This window comes from Neurospora hispaniola (assembly GCF_033458365.1).
Source record: "Neurospora hispaniola strain FGSC 10403 chromosome Unknown B0T23scaffold_10, whole genome shotgun sequence".
NCBI classification, from domain to species: domain Eukaryota; kingdom Fungi; phylum Ascomycota; class Sordariomycetes; order Sordariales; family Sordariaceae; genus Neurospora; species Neurospora hispaniola.
The window spans coordinates 1-16208 of NW_026944415.1; the positions used below are offsets into that span (position 1 = coordinate 1).

Here is a 16208-nt window from a genome sequence, read left to right on the forward strand (position 1 = left end):
GCAGTCCACTTCCACTTGTGCTTTGCAGCCGTCCACTTAAGCTTACCTCTGCTTCAGTTCTTCCTCAAGTTCCTACGAGTCAGGCTATCCCCGTTATTACGACCTCTAATCATCCTTATCCCTCTCGATAGTCCTAGAAATGGCGTCTTCCCAACCAACATCATCGGGGCCCATACTCGATTCCCCTCCGAGTCCGAATCCTCAGTCACAGCCAAACACCGAAACGTCCTCGTCGCAACATCGTGCGAACCCGTCCGAAGCACCAGCCCAAGCCGGCCCTGGTCCTGCACGTCCATCTGCACTCACCAAGCGCCCAAGTCACCGAGAAGTTGCGGCCTACCGCATGTCCAGGAAATTGCAAAGGTTACGCGGCGACAGTAACCAGCCACACTCTCCCACTATGGAGCTCCCCGATCGCCTCAAAGACAATGGAAAAGAAGAGGATGAGGAGGAGGATGTCCTGCAGCCCCAAGGCGGCATGTTCATGAATATGAACCAGAGCATTTTTGGTCTCATCGCTGCTGCTGGAAGCACTGTGGATTTCCACGACCGGTTTGAAGGCCAAAGTTCGGAAGACGAAGACGATGTGCCGAATCACATGGCCATGACCTTTGCTGGCCCGGGCATCAAAGGCACAGCACGCAATCGCGAAACTGCCGGCACTGTCAAGTCATTAAGCCAGACTGTTGTCTTCAACAAGCCACCTGCAAGTGCCACAGCAGATGCAGGACCAAGCAACACCCACCGCCGGCGCCTTTCTGGACACAAGCTTTTACAGTCGGTTCCCGGTCTCTCCCGGCTTGCAAGTTCCCACAAGTCGAAAAAGTCAAAACAACACAAGGGCACAGCGATGGCGGATCACAAAATCGAAGAAGAAGAAGACCCCGACCCATCTTCTCCTCTTCCTCCACTAAGCAAAGACGAAACCAAGTCGCTCGGCCTTGCCCCACCAATAGAGATCGTCCGAGCAGAAGGGAACGGGGCACCTCTCATGAGCAGAATGCTTGAGGCACGGGCCGAGATGGCAGCCCGACCCAGTTTCGATCTTGACAGATTGTCAGGAGAACATCGTCGTGATGACGCCGGCGTAACCGGACAGCTTGCCCAACATCGTCGTGATGACGCCGGCGTAACCGGACAGCTTGCCCAACATCGTCGTCATGACGCCGGCGTAACCGGACAACTTGCCAAAAAGTTAAAGGATATCTTCGAGTTTGACACGGCCGAAGAGGTTATTGAAGAGTACCCTTGTTGGTTGCTACAACATGTTCTCCTGCAGGGCTACATGTACATTACGGCCAACCACATCGCCTTCTATGCCCACCTCCCCAAAAAGGCAGTAAGTCGTTGTCTGACCATGATACGACACACTGTCAGTCGCTAACGTCAACAGCACGAGATCGCAAAGTCCGGCTACCTGTCGAAGAGCGGCAAACGAAATCCAAAGTACAACCGCTATTGGTTCCGTCTGAAGGGGGATGTCCTCTCATACTACCAGGATCCCAAGGATCACTACTTCCCCGCTGGCCAGATCGACTTACGATACGGCATTTCGGCCAGCGTGAACGACAAGGAGAAAGAGGGCAATTACTTCTCCGTCACCACGCATCACCGAACATACCACTTCAAGGCTGACAGCGCTCGGAGTGCAAAGGAATGGGTCAAGAGCCTACAGCGGGTCATCTTCCGCTCGCACAATGATGGAGACAGCGTCAAGATCTCGATCCCTATCAGGAATATCCTTGACATTGAGGAAACTCAGATGGTGGAGTTTGCAGATACTTGCAAGATTCGCGTCATCGACAATGATGAGACATATGCTATCGACGAGGTAAGACACTGGTGCATTTTGTCTCGTTGGTGCATCTGCTAAAAAGTACTAGTATTTCTTCTCCTTCTTCAGCTTCGGCAAGAAGGCCATCCAGGTTCTCAAGATCCTTATAGAGGATTCCTCACCCGAAGATTCTGGAGCGAACGACGCCACCAAGGGAACGGGAGGAGACGGGGCGATTGGTGACAATCTCGGCAGCCCACGAACTCGCACATTCAGTGAAGGGGTCAAAGCTACGCTTTCCCCGGTCTCGCCCATCCAGATCGCCTCCCCGAGTTCTCGTGCTAGCGGCGATTACTTCAAGAGCAGCTTCGATGGTACCCGACCTTTCAGTCGCCGAAGTTTCGACGCCAGCCCAGGCACAGCAGGTTACGCAGGCTCGCCTCCCCGCAGCCTTCATGGAGACGGCCGGAGATCGTTTAGCAAACCCCGCCACGAGCCATATGCGAGTACCGATTCGTACGCCCAGAGCTTCGATGACCCTAGTCAGGCAAGTCTATCGGCCTTGGTGGCCTCTGGTAGCGAGGATCAATCAGCCAGCCAAATTCTCCGAGGAAGCGATGTTTTTCACAGCCCAATCTTCCGTAGGTCGGCATCGGCTACGCGCGCGACAACAGAGGGGGAAAGGGTCGCTGCCCCGCCGATTGTGCGTCAACACACCGCGGGCTTGGTCCGACTTCACGGACCTCATCATGCAGCCACCACGGGCCAGATTGGTGACCACATGGCAGAAGCAGAAGGCGGTCCTTCAACGCCCATGCTGCAAAGCATTGCGATGATGGGCAATTACCCATTGCAGAGGGCCAACGCATTTATGGGCTATTTGGACCAGCAGTCCAGGCGCATGAGCAACCTTCTAGCAACAGAGTCCATGGGATATGTCGAGAAGGTGTCTGGCATGTGGAAGGGCGGCAAGAAGCATTACGATCATCCTGCTGGAAGGAGGACCGAAAGGGAGGATGTCGAGGATGACCCCGAGGAGAGGGCTCTGTCAGAAGCCCGTTTTCAGGCGCACTTTGCCTTGCCGGAGACGGAGAGGTTGCAGGCTGCGTACTTTGGGTTCATTGTCAGGGTTTTGCCACTCTATGGCAAGATTTATATCAGCAACCGCCACTTCTGCTTCCGCAGCTTGCTACCAGGCACCCGGACGAAGCTCATCCTGCCTCTGAAGGATATTGAGACTGTCGACAAAGAAAAAGGGTTCCGGTTTGGGTACTCCGGCTTGGTCGTCGTTATCCGTGGCCATGAGGAGATTTTCTTTGAGTTTGCCAAGGCCGAGAACCGGGATGATTGTGCTATTACGATCATCCAGAGCTTGGATGCAGCGAGATACCTGGCCGAGTCGCAGGAGGTGGAGGAAGCGCAAGCAGCGGAAGCTGAGAGGGATGCACTCAACCAGGCAAGAAACGACGAGTTCCCTGGTCATGAGATCGAGCTTCCTCGACAGGCATCTGGGGTATCTGATGCCCCCACGATACTGTTCGACGACCCCAAGGCTTCATTCCTAAACTTTAAGCCCAGCGAGCCCATGCGCATCACCTGTTTGACCATCGGTTCGCGCGGCGACGTCCAGCCTTACATCGCCCTCTGCAAGAGGCTACTCGAAGAAGGGCACCACCCCAAGATCGTCACACACCGGGAGTTTAAAGACTGGATCGAAAGCCACGGGATCGAATTCGGTCCCGTTGAGGGTGACCCTTCGGAACTCATGCGCATCTGCATTGAAAACGGCACGTTCACCTACGCCTTTCTGCGCGAAGCCAACTCCAAGTTCCGCGGCTGGCTCGACGAGCTGCTCACTTCAGCCTGGGAAGCCTGCCAAGGCAGCGACCTGCTCATCGAGTCTCCCTCCGCCATGGCAGGCATCCACATCGCCGAAGCGCTTGGGATTCCCTACTTCCGCGCCTTCACCATGCCGTGGACTCGCACGCGCGCCTATCCTCATGCTTTTATAATGCCGGGGCAGAAGATGGGCGGCGCGTATAACTACATTACGTACGTCATGTTCGATAATGTTTTCTGGAAGGCTACGGCGCATCAGGTCAATCGGTGGAGGAACAAGTACCTCGGTTTGCCCAACACCAGCCTCGAGAAGTTGCAGCCCAACAAGGTTCCCTTCCTCTACAACTTTTCTCCGTCTGTGGTGCCTCCTCCCATCGATTACAGCGACTGGATCCGCGTCACTGGGTACTGGTTCCTCGACGAAGGAGGCGACAAGTGGCAGCCACCCAAGGAGTTGACCGATTTCATTGCCAAGGCCAGGGCTGACGAGAAGAAGCTGGTTTACATTGGCTTTGGAAGTATTATTGTTTCGGACCCCGCCAAGATGACGCAGGAGATTATCGACGCCGTCCTTAAAGCTGACGTTCGCTGCATTCTCTCGAAAGGTTGGTCCGACCGGTCAGCAGCAGTCGACGGTAATGAGAAGCCAAAGGTGGCAGACCCAAATTTCCCCCCAGAAATTCTACAGATCCAGTCCGCCCCACACGACTGGCTCTTCCAGCAAGTTGATGCCGCTGCCCATCACGGCGGCTCTGGAACTACTGGCGCCAGCTTGCGGGCTGGTATCCCGACTATCATTCGCCCCTTCTTCGGTGATCAGTTCTTCTTTGCGGGACGAGTCGAGGATCTTGGGGTCGGGATTTATCTGAAGAAGTGGGGAGTCCAGAGTTTTGCGAGGGCGCTGTGGGAAGCGACGCATAGTAGCAGAATGCAGATGAGGGCTGAGGTATTGGGAGGCCAAATCCGCGCTGAGAACGGTGTGGATACCGCTATCCAGGCCATCTACCGCGACTTGGACTACGCCAGGAACTTGATCACCTTGAAGAGGCAGAAACATCAGTCGCGGAGGAATAGCGTAGCTACGCCCACGCCGGGTGCCAAGCCCAACGCTACCGAGGATGACCAGGGTCAGGAAGCCGAAGAGGACGACGTTGATGCGGACGATGAAGAGGAAGAGAACTGGACCTTTGTTGGAGGGAACGAGGATGATCTGACGGGGTCTATGTCCATGTCGAGAAGTGATATGCTGAGTCAAACGGTTGCGGATTTGAGGGGTGTGAAAGTCGGGAAGGCACCAGCTTTGGGAAGCCGGGTGTTGAGTTCTCCGTCTACCAGCCCAGGCGCAATGAGGGGAGCAGGCGGCGTGAAGTATGTTTAGAGAACGCCTGGGTGGTAGAGGTAGTCAGGCTTGGGTAGCTGCTATGGATCACGGAACATAGCTGGGTTGTCTCCTTGGTGTTTCTTTTTTTCTTCTTCTTCTTCTTTCTCCTGCTCATTTTCTCGGAGAAAGACGACTGACAGACAGACGCATTGGCTCGTGCCACGGCTGGCGTGCTGGAGTAACGGTACAAGGCACTCGAATGTTTTACTGCGGGGAACTACATGGATGTTTTCAGGACACCGCTTGGATGGATTCTCACAAGGACTTCTGGCTCACTTCTCCTACCTACAAGATTCTACTTTACTACAGACACTCACACTCCTGGAAAACGGGTGGGGTTGACTTGGCTATTATATCAATACATCATATCAATACCTAATAGACACTATTCATTCATTGGACAACGCTATACGCTAACATCGGTGCCTTCCCTTCCCCTACTCGTAACACACTGCCAATTCCGGATGCAAGCCACGGGTACCAAGACCACAAAAGGCAAGGGAACGGACACAAAGATGGTCGCGGTTGAAGGGCAGTGTATAATGTGTTCAAATAAAGAACATTACCTCTAACACATAAAGAAGGGACGCCACCTTCCCGAACTCACACGGGACCTTTTCAACGAGGTATCGGGGCCAAGGTTGAAAAGTGTATGCTGAACTGCTCTTCTTGTCAGATTCTTCAAAACGATGCCTGTATGGGATTGGATTTGAGAAGTCTTGGGTACCTCTATGATGAGGACTGCCACTAGGTAGGTATCAATGCAGCACGTCCGTGTACCTATCAACCCCGCAAACGGTCTGGCGCAGTCAATGCCGCCAGCGGTAACGGCAGCCATGTCTTGTTAGGTATGTATCGGTACCTCTACAACCCGTGACACTGATAGGGTGACATGGAGTCCACAGACAGGTGAGTATATGATTGGTCCGGAATTCACCCATTGACAAAAGCGAGTTGGAGAAGTTCCCCAAAATCAGCCTCCGGAGGTACAAAAGGGCGCGGCTCCCATCTCCCCTCGGCGGCCTTTGCAGGCCATGTCTCGCCTTCAAGTGAGCCGCCTCGAGTTTCATTGCTTCACTGAAGTCAAACTCGCCCGACTGGACACAACCGTCGCAATATTACCTACTACACGCACAGAACTCTCAACCAAGACATCTCCGTGGCACCGGGTTACGGGCACATTACATCACTTGTCAGTCACTTTCTCTAGATGATATACCAGCTTGAATACTGTACATTGAATGCAGGTTGACATTGATATCGAAGTAGTACCGCCTACCTAGGAACTGAATTGATCCAAATCAACCTGGCGGTTGTTGTACAGGTACATCGAGATCAGCTACAGTACAACCCTTTTGGCTGAGAGCTTGGACCACCCCTTCGTTCCGCCCCATAAGTGGTACCGCAAAGCTACCTGCGCTAGACCTGATCAGGACATATTCAAATTCCCCACTCTGAATCTTGCAGAGCTTCAGAGGTCCAGCGAGGTCCAGGTCCAGGTCGATCGTGCAGTGAGTGGTCGCACTTCTACGTTCCATCTTCAATTCAGTCGCGGTTCGCAGCAAAAGAACAAAACATCGATCACGGGCGCCACACGACAAACCCAACCCCAAAACCCTTCAACAACCAACACCGAAAAATTGCACGCGCTTGTTGCGCTATGGGTTTACTCATCCTACCAAACACCCATCATCTACTTTCATCTCCTCAGGGAGCCCCGTTGTAAGTGGACAGCGAGCGAGCCTCCTCGGTGGCGCGACGCCGTGGCCGGGCATGGATTGCGCCGGATGATGGTCGATGCTAACAAACACTCTTCTTAGTTGAGTCGCCACCTTTACACAATCGTCCGACCGATCGCACAAGCCGATAAGCCATATCCGCGACCATGGTCAAAACAATCCAGCTGGGAAGCCGGCTGCGGTACCCCATCACCATCACCAAGCTCTACAAGGAACCCAACCAGCCCATCAAGAAAAAGGAAGCGCTCTTCCAGTACTCGTTCAAATGGAAGCGCACAGTCGGCGACAACATCCGCGGAGAGACATGGGAAGCCGAAGAAACCACCTACGCCGACTGGAGTTCGCCCTCAGACGGCGAGCTCAAGTCATGGAAGATCCGCGTCGGCCAAGAAATCTCCCGAGATCAAGACTGCATGGTCGTCAAGGAGTCGTGCTCCCATGATGTCCAGTTTGGCGGCCTCTGCGCCATCTGTGGCAAGGACATGACCGAGGTCAACTGGGCCGCCGAGTCCCGCGACATGGACCGCGCCCCCATCAACATGGTGCACGACCAGACACACCTCACCGTCAGCGAGACGCAGGCCCAAAAGACCGAGAACGCCCTCCAGCGCCGTCTGCTCCAGCACCGCAAGCTCAGCTTGGTCGTCGACCTGGACCAGACCATCATCCACGCTTGCATCGACCCGACCGTTGGCGAGTGGCAGAAGGACCCGTCCAATCCCAACTACCCATCCGTCCGCAACGTCAAGTCCTTCCAGCTGGACGATGGCCCCCGCGGCGTCGCCAACAACTGCTGGTACTACATAAAAATGCGGCCAGGCCTCGAAGACTTTCTCAAAAAGATCTCAACCATGTACGAGCTACACGTCTACACCATGGGCACTCGCGCCTACGCCCAGAATGTGGCGCGCATCGTCGATCCCGACAAGAAGCTGTTTGGCAATCGGGTCATCAGCCGCGACGAGAACGGCAACATGTACGCCAAGAGCCTACAGCGGTTGTTCCCCGTCAGCACCAAGATGGTGGTGATCATTGATGATCGAGCGGACGTGTGGCCGCGCAACAGGCCCAATCTGATCAAGGTCTCGCCATATGACTTCTTCAAGGGAATTGGTGATATCAACTCTGGGTTTCTGCCGAAGCAACAGGGTCTGCTTACTCCGAGTGCGGCGGCGACCACGAATGGTGGTTTGGCGCGCATTGCACCGGCGCCATCTCCCGACAAGGAGGACAGCACCACGATGGAGCCGCCGCTGGAGAAAGCCCTCGAAGAGCAGGAAAAGACGCTAGAAAAACAGATCAAAGACAGGCCTTTGCAAGCGCTGCAAGAGCAGCAAGACAAACAAGATGAAGCAGCCGAGAGGGCATCCGCCACCCCAGAAAACGGCAACACCGAGTCCACCACTCCTCCACCCCCTCATCACCGGCACCAGGTTTTGCAAGACGACGACCGGGAACTCGCCTTTCTCGAAAACCACCTCACAGCCCTTCACAAATCCTTTTTCCAAGCTTACGAGCAGAACCGCCTTTCCCAACCCTCCTCCTCTCCATCCTCGCTCGACACTCAATCCATCCCAGACATAGGCTCCATCCTCACCACGCTTAAAGCTCAAGCGCTCAGCGGATGTAAAATCGTCCTCTCCGGGATTGTTCCGATAGGGATGGACGTCTACCGCTCCGAGATCGGGTTGCAAGTTGCCAGCTTTGGAGCCGAATTGCGCAGCTCCGTGACGGGAGACGTGACGCACTTGGTAGTCAGCTCCCAGAGGCCACGGACGAAGAAGGTCAGACAAGCAATACGCTACCTGCCCAAAATCAAGATCGTCAACCAGGACTGGCTGGCAGCGTGTTTCTCAGAATGGAGGGTGGTGGAGGAGGGGCCTTATCTCATCGAAGGACTGGAGGATGCGCAAAAGAAGTTGAACGAAAAGGTTCAGGATGCCGAGGCAACAGAGACGGTGAGCGATGCTGATGATACAGACAGCGGAAATGCGCCGCCGGGGAAAAAGAGGATCCTGAGATTAAAGTCGCCACCGAGAGTCCGGTTCGCCACCGCCGCTAGCACTGGGAACGACGAGGACGAGGATGAGGACGAGGAGGACTCGGATTCGGGTGGAGATGATGAAGACGAGGATGAGGATATGGATGAGGAGCTCGAGGCGTTCAAGCCAACGGATGCTGATGGACAATTAAGCCCTATTGATGGGCTAAAGACGTTCAATTGGGGTAGCGCGGATGAAGAGTTGGCAGAATTTCTTGAATCTGGTTCGGACGACGAGGATGAGGAGGAAGATGAAGATGATGATGAAGATGGCGACAATGCAAATGGCGACGAAGATGAGGAGGCACCCGCCCAGGCGACAACAAATATAAATACAACAAGCTCGTCCTACGAAAAATTACCGGCCGCCCAAGGCACTGCGCCCCCAACAAAACGCAAAGCAGACGACGAGGAAGAAGAAGAAAGTCACAAACGCCAGAAATCCCTCCTTGGTCCCGGTCCCTCCTCGCTTAGAAACGAGCTAAAGGATGAGGACGTTGAGGCTACAACTGCGGAGGTGGAAACCCAGGCTGCCCACGATGATCAGGATGTTCAAGATGCAGATGACCTGGACAAGGAATTTGAGGAGCTGGATGAGGAGGCCTTGGAGGCGGATTTCCTGGCGATGGATGATAGCGACGGGGACGAGGCACAAGGGCAACAAGTGGACGGGGATGAAGCGGGGAATGGAGGTGTTAGTGAGAATGGCTAGGAGCACATCTGAAATTGGGACGAGAATTGATGAATATGGGAATACGTACAGTATTGGTAATGTTCTGTAATGTGTAACCTATAGTAGTGATGAGATCCTCTCGTGTGCTTGTAAGGTAGGTGGGTACCTTTGTTTTGATCATGATGCAAGGTGTAAATGAGGCCAAGTTGTGGTGTGCATCCATATTAGGTGTTTAAGGGTCAGGCGTGGTTATGGACATTTTGTAGTATCTATCACTTCACTTATTGCTATGATTTCGATACTTCGTTGTTGTTGATTGTGGTGATGAACTTCTATGAAACCGTCTATGAAATGCTGCTAACATCCCGGGGGTCCACCAACCACTATCATCTGTTAGCGCGCTACCGCCTTACGTAATCTCACACAACTAAGCAGCCGGCCCCTCCCCATGGAGCTCCAGGCTCGCTGACACCTTCCCCGGCTGCTGCCGCGGTGGGCGGCACAACAGGGCTGGCTGCCAATTGAAGCTCAAGTTGATTTCGTCCGTCGCAACGAAGCGTTTCTACATCACTTCTTCCACTCTCCTCCCCAGAGCTCCGCCCGACTCCTGTCCCCTCGACAACTCCCACCGACCGATCGAGCACGGCAGACATAGCAGGCGATTGATTATTTGATCGAAGCGAAGAGCCAATCGAGCAGGGCGCAAGCGACCGAGCAAGAGGAACACAGAACTCTCGAACCCACACGATTAGCCCAACATGCCTCAGGATATGCCCCCCGCTGGCGGCTACGATGCCGTTCAGTACAAGGTGGGTCTGCTCTTTTCTTGCTCTTTGTTTCAGCTGGCAATGGACAAGGCGCGATACGACGGATGAGGTACACTCGACAACTGGGGACCGTCTTCGGCAGAGGAAAATAAAATGTGGACGAGGGGAAGAGGAGGGTAACGAAGTAACGAGGAATCGGAACGTTGGAAGGCTCGTGGACAACAACTGGTGGAGTGCTGCTCGAGTCGTGTCATCCCCAGGCCTATACTGGCCCTGACTCCCAAGTCGAAGAAACTGCGCAGCGACCTGCGCCGACAAACAAGAATACGGATTGATGGGTCAGAAAATATCAATGCGAAACCACCGTCTTGGAAAAGGCAGAATATCGCAGCATGCTCGAAGTCGTTCTGTCGGACGTTGGAGATGGAGTCCCTCCCCGACCAGGATGCGTGGCCTTCGAACTGTACCTGGAATCCGGGGAAGTGGGTTATGCTGTGGGGACGGGGGACAAGAACAGAAACGTGCGAGGTCGTCGAGAACAACAACCGACATACGATTCACAACCAGCAAGTTCATGATTGCCTACGGTTCTGCCCTTGGTGGTATTCAGCCGTTGTGACCAGAGGGCTGCGCCGTGCGAAGAGATCGGAAACGTTGCCTGAGCTGGAAAATATCGGAAACTCCCTCGCGGCCCCGTCCTCGTACTCAGTGTCGTCCTTCGCGTCCTTCAAGCACCGTCTCCACGCAGAGGCGTCTACGAGCTGTTTCGTTTCGTCGAGTTGGAAAAGCCTGAAACTGACCATGACTTTCCAGCGCAACCTCCCGCCTAGCGCCTTCAAGCCCAAGACCTTGCTTGCCTTTGGTGGTTTGATCATGGTTTACGGCTGGTACCATCTCTTCCACGGTATCCGTGAGCAAAGGTACCTTGCCTCCACTTTCTCACATGCTGTCTCTCCATCTCTACCCCACCCCTTTCCCTTTTTCCTCTCCATTTCCTTACACACCAGACGGCTCACTCAACCAATCACACTAGAGAACTCGCCCGCGAGAAGATGTGGTCCCGCATCCACCTGATCCCGGCCCTCCAAGCCGAAGAAGACCGTGATCTTGTCCGTCGCCACTTGGCCGACGTCCAGCGCGAGAAGGAGCTGCTCGGAGACAAGGCCGTCAAGGCTTACCACTCGGACAGATATGTCCGTCCTACTTTTGCAGTTACTCCCGGGAAGATCATCAAAGATTAGATGTGGACTTGGAGGAAGAAGCGCCGAGAATGTGGACATGGCGAGGGGAGGAACACAGGACTCCCTGGCTGGTCGTTGGCTGTTGGCTGTACCTACCTAGATGAGGTACTTGCCTGATTCAAAATGAAGGGTTAGAATAAACTTAGACGAGAAAGCAAATCAGGGTGTTGAGGTAATGACAGGTTATGCGGTCTGAGACTCCGATTCTTTGGACATAGAGGTATGTAGAGGTATATGAGTCCTAACCCTCATGGGACAGAACTTGAAGATACCTACCTACCTCGCAATGATACTATGAGCTTGGGTCTCCATTCGGCGAGCAACTACGTAGACGTTTGCATCGTCGTTAATGCTAGGGCTACCGTACATAACTCTCATTGTGGTTTCACCAATGCTGCGTGCTCTTCATGTTCGTGTTTGGAAGCCTTTGACAATCAGCGTCTTCCTCCCACTATAGCCATGAAGCTCACCTTCAAACTATCACGAAGGCAGCTCATATCTAGCCACAAATTCTCGCAGCATGATCTGACACATGAGTGCCGTGACAATCCATGTGTGGATCGAAAGTGCTATAACCATTTTACTTAACAGCATGCCCGGTGACGGCGGCGGGAAGACGAGGAGGAACGAAAGGGTCAGAGGCACTTCCAGCCTTGATGAGTAGAAGTACACTTGTAAGGTACTAGCAGAGGGACTTCTCCATCATTGCTTGTACCTTGCAGCGTCCTTTCAAACAGCGAGATCGTTAAATGAACAAACGAACAACCATCCTAGTGCCGTGCCGATTTCACTCCGCCCGCAACGGACGCTCTCGCTCAAACGTGACTTCCCCGTGTCCCAGAAGTGGCTACCTACAGGCAACTCACCTACCCAACCAACATAACATTTCCTTGCCATAGGTTCCCAAGAACTTTACAACAAGCATTCACCCTTGTCTGATCAACAGAGAACTAGAGGCAACTTCCCCCCACACCTCCCTAATTCTTACCTCTAAAAAACATATTGACCCTCCCCATCATTCCCTGCAACCCCTTCAGTGCCTTCCCATCCTCCTTGGCCTGCCTCTGCGTCTCGTCCCACCCCTCTCTGATCCACCCCGGCAACTTGGCCCTCACATGCTCCTTCTCAAACCGATTGTCTATCAACACAATCGCCGCGTAATCGTTCTGATGCCGGATCGCTCTTCCAATCGACTGGTTGACGGCACGAAGCGTGGCGTTTTCGTAAAATTGGTGCGAGTCGCGCGCAGCGAGTTTGCGAACGTTGGGAGGTTTGTGTTTATCCTTGTTTCTGGACGAAGAGGGGTTGGTGGAGTGGTGGGTGGTGTTGGACGGGGGCGGGATCACTGGGGCGGGAAGAGGTGCGGTGGCGGTGCTGGTTTGTTGGGAGGCGGTATACCGCTTGATAAAGTTCGCTTCGAGATACTCTCTGCGCGCTAGCCATTCGGGGGAGTGGGGGTTGGGATAAGGCATGCCGACGACGATGACGCACCGGCCGAGGCGGTCGGAGAAGTTGATGCCTTCGGACATCTTGCCGCCTATTACCGACAGCAACATGGCGCCTTTGACCCGACTTCCGGCCGGGGAGAGAGGACGGACTTCGGAATGGATGACGTCGCTGTACTTTTGGAGCGTCTGCTCGCTCGACTCGGTTTTGGAGTCTATGAACAGGGCTTTCTTGCTTTCGAGTCGCTCCCAGATGGTTTTGGGGCCCATGGCTTGCTCGTGCGTCTTCCAGACTCCAATGACCTCTTCCAGGTAGCCGTAAGAGGGGAAGAAGGCGACGACGCCATCCGGTACGACAGAGCAAAGATTGAGTAGCACCAAGCCGAGGCGGTTGATCATGTTGGGATTGCTGCGCTTGGCAAAGGTGAAGTCGAAGCAGTCCTCGCCGATTCCCGTGTCCACTTTTGGGTTGGGGGCGATGGAACCCAGAGTCCAGACGCAGAGGTTGTCTGGGGGAATGACATGTCCGCAGCTGAGTGTTGTGATCTTCTCTGGCGGTACGTCTGGGAATAAATGTGCTTTGTAGTCCTCGAAAGGGGACATCGTTCCACCAGCCAGGATGACCGCCCTTGCGCTCTCCGCAATCGACGAGAATGCGTGTGTCGGCGAGAGAAGCATGTAGCTGAGCTTCATATCCTGCAGTTCGCCCCTAGGTGGAGGTATCTTCTCATAGAAGATCCTGCCCTCCGAGCTCAAATTCGTCAAGGCTGTCAAGAAGGAGCACAGGGTGTGGAGCACTGGTGGTCTGCCCTGCCTCGCCTTTATTTCCGTCTCGGCTTCCTCATCATCTGTGTCACGACCTTCTTCCTCGCAATAACTGATATACCCCTCGATCTTGAATGCCAACTTGCTCTCCTGGACATACCGTATCAACTTGTACAAGTTAATTTGATCCGCACCACCCGTCTTCAACAAAAGGCTGGTGTCAAGCACAATTCCTTCCTGGTCTGCCTTGAGCCCCAAAGCAGCCTTGTCCAGTTTTGTTTTGATGTACACTCCCAAAGCTTCCACGACCCTTTGTAGCTGAGCGACCATGACCTTGTTTTCGCCAGTTAGCTTTTGGTGAAACCGCTGGTAATACATGCCAAGTGATAGTTTCGCTCTTTTCAGGTCGGTGTACTTGATCTCAGCAGCATGCACGTTAGACACGGCATCCATAATGTTGTGTGCCTCGTCTATAATCACGATGTTTCCTTCCAATTTAATGCCCAACGCCTCACGGGCGCTTTTTTGTAGGAGGAGAGGATATGGTAATGTGATCACCTCTGCTCCGGGAATGGCAGCACGGGAGGCGTAGTAAGGACATATCTGTAACTGCTTGCCGGTCTGGTAGAGATCTTCAATATCTGGGAGGGTGGCGAGAGCGGTGTCGCGAAACTCGTGGGTCGCTTTGAGGTTGGCAGCGTTTGGCAGATAGGGACATCGTTGTTCTTTGGGTGTCTTGGGTTGCTGGAGGGATTGACACCGTTCGTTGATGGCGGCGAGGGTGCCAAGTTTGTTAACGGTGGGATTGATGCAGAGTTTTTGTCGTGAGGAAAGCGGAATCTGCTTGACAATTTCTTTAGCTGGTTCTTCTTGAGGATTTGGCGTTGGAACAGAAGCAGGAAATCCGGGCCTCCTCAGCTCCTGAATAAACTGCGTCAACTGCGAATGCGTCCTCGAGGTGTAGAAGATCTGTCCATCATGTAAGCTTCATCCTTTTTGCAAACCCCGTCATCCAGTTTAACTCACCTTAATCTCCTCCTCAGCCACTGGCCCCTCGTTCGCTTCCTTCTTCCCTCCCGCGGTCCCCATCCCCACCTTCTCCAAAAGCTCCCTCGTCTCCTTGCTCAACTGACCCATCGGGTCATTCTCGTCCAGCCCCCCTTCATCCCTCCAATCCCCAATCAAGAACTCCTTGTCCTCATCACTGGCTGTCAACCCTCTACTCCCGCCGCTCTCCTTCTTTTTCCCCCCCTCGGCCTCATCCCCTTTCCCCCGGTCCAACTTCCTCCTCTTTCCACCTCTCGCTTGCCCTTCCTCCCCTTCCTTCTCCATCTCCCTCTCCTTTTGCCTTATCCTCTCCAGCGTTCTTTCCATCTCTTCATACTTCTGCGCCAACTCCTCCCATTTCCTCTTGATGGCACTTTCCACCATCCATTCTGGCTCCCCGGATGCCTCCATTTGCTGCTGGATTTTTTCGATTTCGGCTTCGAATTGCAACCGCTTGTGGTTACGTAGCCAGGTCAAGGAGCCGCAGATTAGTGATAACGACTTGCCGGTGCCGGTGGGAGACTCGAAGAGGGCGATTTGTGCGTGGCCCTTGGGGACACTGCTGCTACTACTCGGACCTTTGTCTTTATCTTTGCTGGTAGTGGTTTTGGTAACGATGGATCGGGATGGCTCGGTGGCCCCATTTGCGAGGTGGAAGGTAGGGGCGGTGGTAGGATCAAATAATGAGGGCGTGGATGGGGACGTGGAGGGGTTGCTAGGGATGAGCGTGGCGGCAGTCGATGAGAAGGTGGCAGAAGGGGCGGTGTTGTTCGTGCTGTTGGTCGTTGTTTGAGGGGGCACGGCGACGGTTCGGTCTAGAACAGAATACAGAGTCTGCATAAAGGCTGTTTGGATGGGGTAGGGAGTGTATGGGTGGTTGAAGTCGGTTGGTGGTGGTCTCATGTTGTCGGAATTCTGGGAGTCCCTTTGGATAAAGGAGGGGGCTATGACGTTGATGTCGGGTATTGGTAGTGTGGAAGCCATTCTGTGGTACTTTTGTAATTGATGCGCTGAACGCTGGTGAGGAGGATGTAGTGAGACGTAGAATCAGGTAAGTAGGTAGGTAGTGATGGGTTATGGTGGATGGGTGAATTCTTCGATTTCGCGGAAACGGACAAAAAGTCACAAAAGTGGGGTAGACGAGAGGTTTTCTTGGAGAGATGTTGGAACAGTCTGGAATATCAAAACACGGCAATGTATGGCGCCTGCGCAACGAGACTATGTGATGGAGATGATTCTTCCAAAGAATATGGATGTTGGAGATGCAGCTTGCGTTACGTGACGAACAAGCCGTGACGAGAGGGATGAGTAGCGAGGTCACGTGAGTTCGTGTTTAGTGCTGTGCTTCCAGATTGGGAAGTTCTGTTACGGTGCTGCCTGCTCAGGGGCAAAGTCAAGAACGAAGTCTCCAGCAATAAGTAACTGCTTGCAACAAGATCGATGAATACCTCTATGCTAAGGCATTGTGCCTACCTACCTACAGTAACAACCTCCCT

General features: G+C 53.8%; 4 protein-coding genes across 4 annotated transcripts; 3 read left to right on the plus strand and 1 right to left on the minus strand.

Annotated features, from left to right (window-relative positions):
• The first annotated feature begins 57 nt into the window (after positions 1–57).
• On the plus strand, positions 58–5073 carry B0T23DRAFT_389791 (sterol 3-beta-glucosyltransferase). Its single transcript, XM_062837832.1, has 3 exons — positions 58–1339; positions 1394–1831; positions 1884–5073. The coding sequence occupies exons 1-3, from the start codon at positions 140–142 to the stop codon at positions 4989–4991; spliced, it is 4746 nt and encodes a 1581-aa protein (XP_062688060.1). The 5' UTR covers positions 58–139; the 3' UTR covers positions 4992–5073.
• A 1496-nt stretch (positions 5074–6569) lies between these two features.
• B0T23DRAFT_42566 (uncharacterized protein) lies at positions 6570–9731 on the plus strand. The gene is made up of 2 exons (XM_062839923.1): positions 6570–6716; positions 6815–9731. The coding sequence occupies exon 2, from the start codon at positions 6880–6882 to the stop codon at positions 9484–9486; it is 2607 nt and encodes an 868-aa protein (XP_062688061.1). The 5' UTR covers positions 6570–6716; positions 6815–6879; the 3' UTR covers positions 9487–9731.
• Positions 9732–9949: 218 nt separating this feature from the next.
• Positions 9950–11832, plus strand: B0T23DRAFT_389796 (NADH:ubiquinone oxidoreductase 14kD subunit). The gene is made up of 3 exons (XM_062837833.1): positions 9950–10256; positions 11028–11134; positions 11248–11832. Exons 1-3 carry the CDS (start codon positions 10206–10208, stop codon positions 11453–11455), a joined length of 366 nt encoding a protein of 121 aa, XP_062688062.1. The 5' UTR covers positions 9950–10205; the 3' UTR covers positions 11456–11832.
• A 600-nt stretch (positions 11833–12432) lies between these two features.
• B0T23DRAFT_366968 (helicase C-terminal domain-containing protein) lies at positions 12433–16068 on the minus strand (the record flags this gene model as incomplete). The annotated part of the gene is made up of 2 exons (XM_062836406.1): positions 14692–16068; positions 12433–14634 (listed from the first exon to the last, which is right to left on the minus strand). The coding sequence occupies exons 1-2, from the start codon at positions 15694–15696 to the stop codon at positions 12433–12435; spliced, it is 3207 nt and encodes a 1068-aa protein (XP_062688063.1). The 5' UTR covers positions 15697–16068.
• Positions 16069–16208: the final 140 nt, after the last annotated feature.

Bases quoted from the DNA above. Each gene is read 5' to 3' on its own strand.
- B0T23DRAFT_389791 (XM_062837832.1), top strand. From the start codon at position 140: ATGGCGTCTTCCCAACCAACATCATCGGGGCCCATACTCGATTCCCCT. The intron at 1,340-1,393 runs GTAAGTCGTTGT...TAACGTCAACAG, and splicing joins CCCACCTCCCCAAAAAGGCA to CACGAGATCGCAAAGTCCGG. The intron at 1,832-1,883 runs GTAAGACACTGG...AAAAAGTACTAG, and splicing joins AGACATATGCTATCGACGAG to TATTTCTTCTCCTTCTTCAG.
- B0T23DRAFT_42566 (XM_062839923.1), top strand. From the start codon at position 6,880: ATGGTCAAAACAATCCAGCTGGGAAGCCGGCTGCGGTACCCCATCACC.
- B0T23DRAFT_389796 (XM_062837833.1), top strand. From the start codon at position 10,206: ATGCCTCAGGATATGCCCCCCGCTGGCGGCTACGATGCCGTTCAGTAC. The intron at 10,257-11,027 runs GTGGGTCTGCTC...ATGACTTTCCAG, and splicing joins ACGATGCCGTTCAGTACAAG to CGCAACCTCCCGCCTAGCGC. The intron at 11,135-11,247 runs GTACCTTGCCTC...CAATCACACTAG, and splicing joins CACGGTATCCGTGAGCAAAG to AGAACTCGCCCGCGAGAAGA.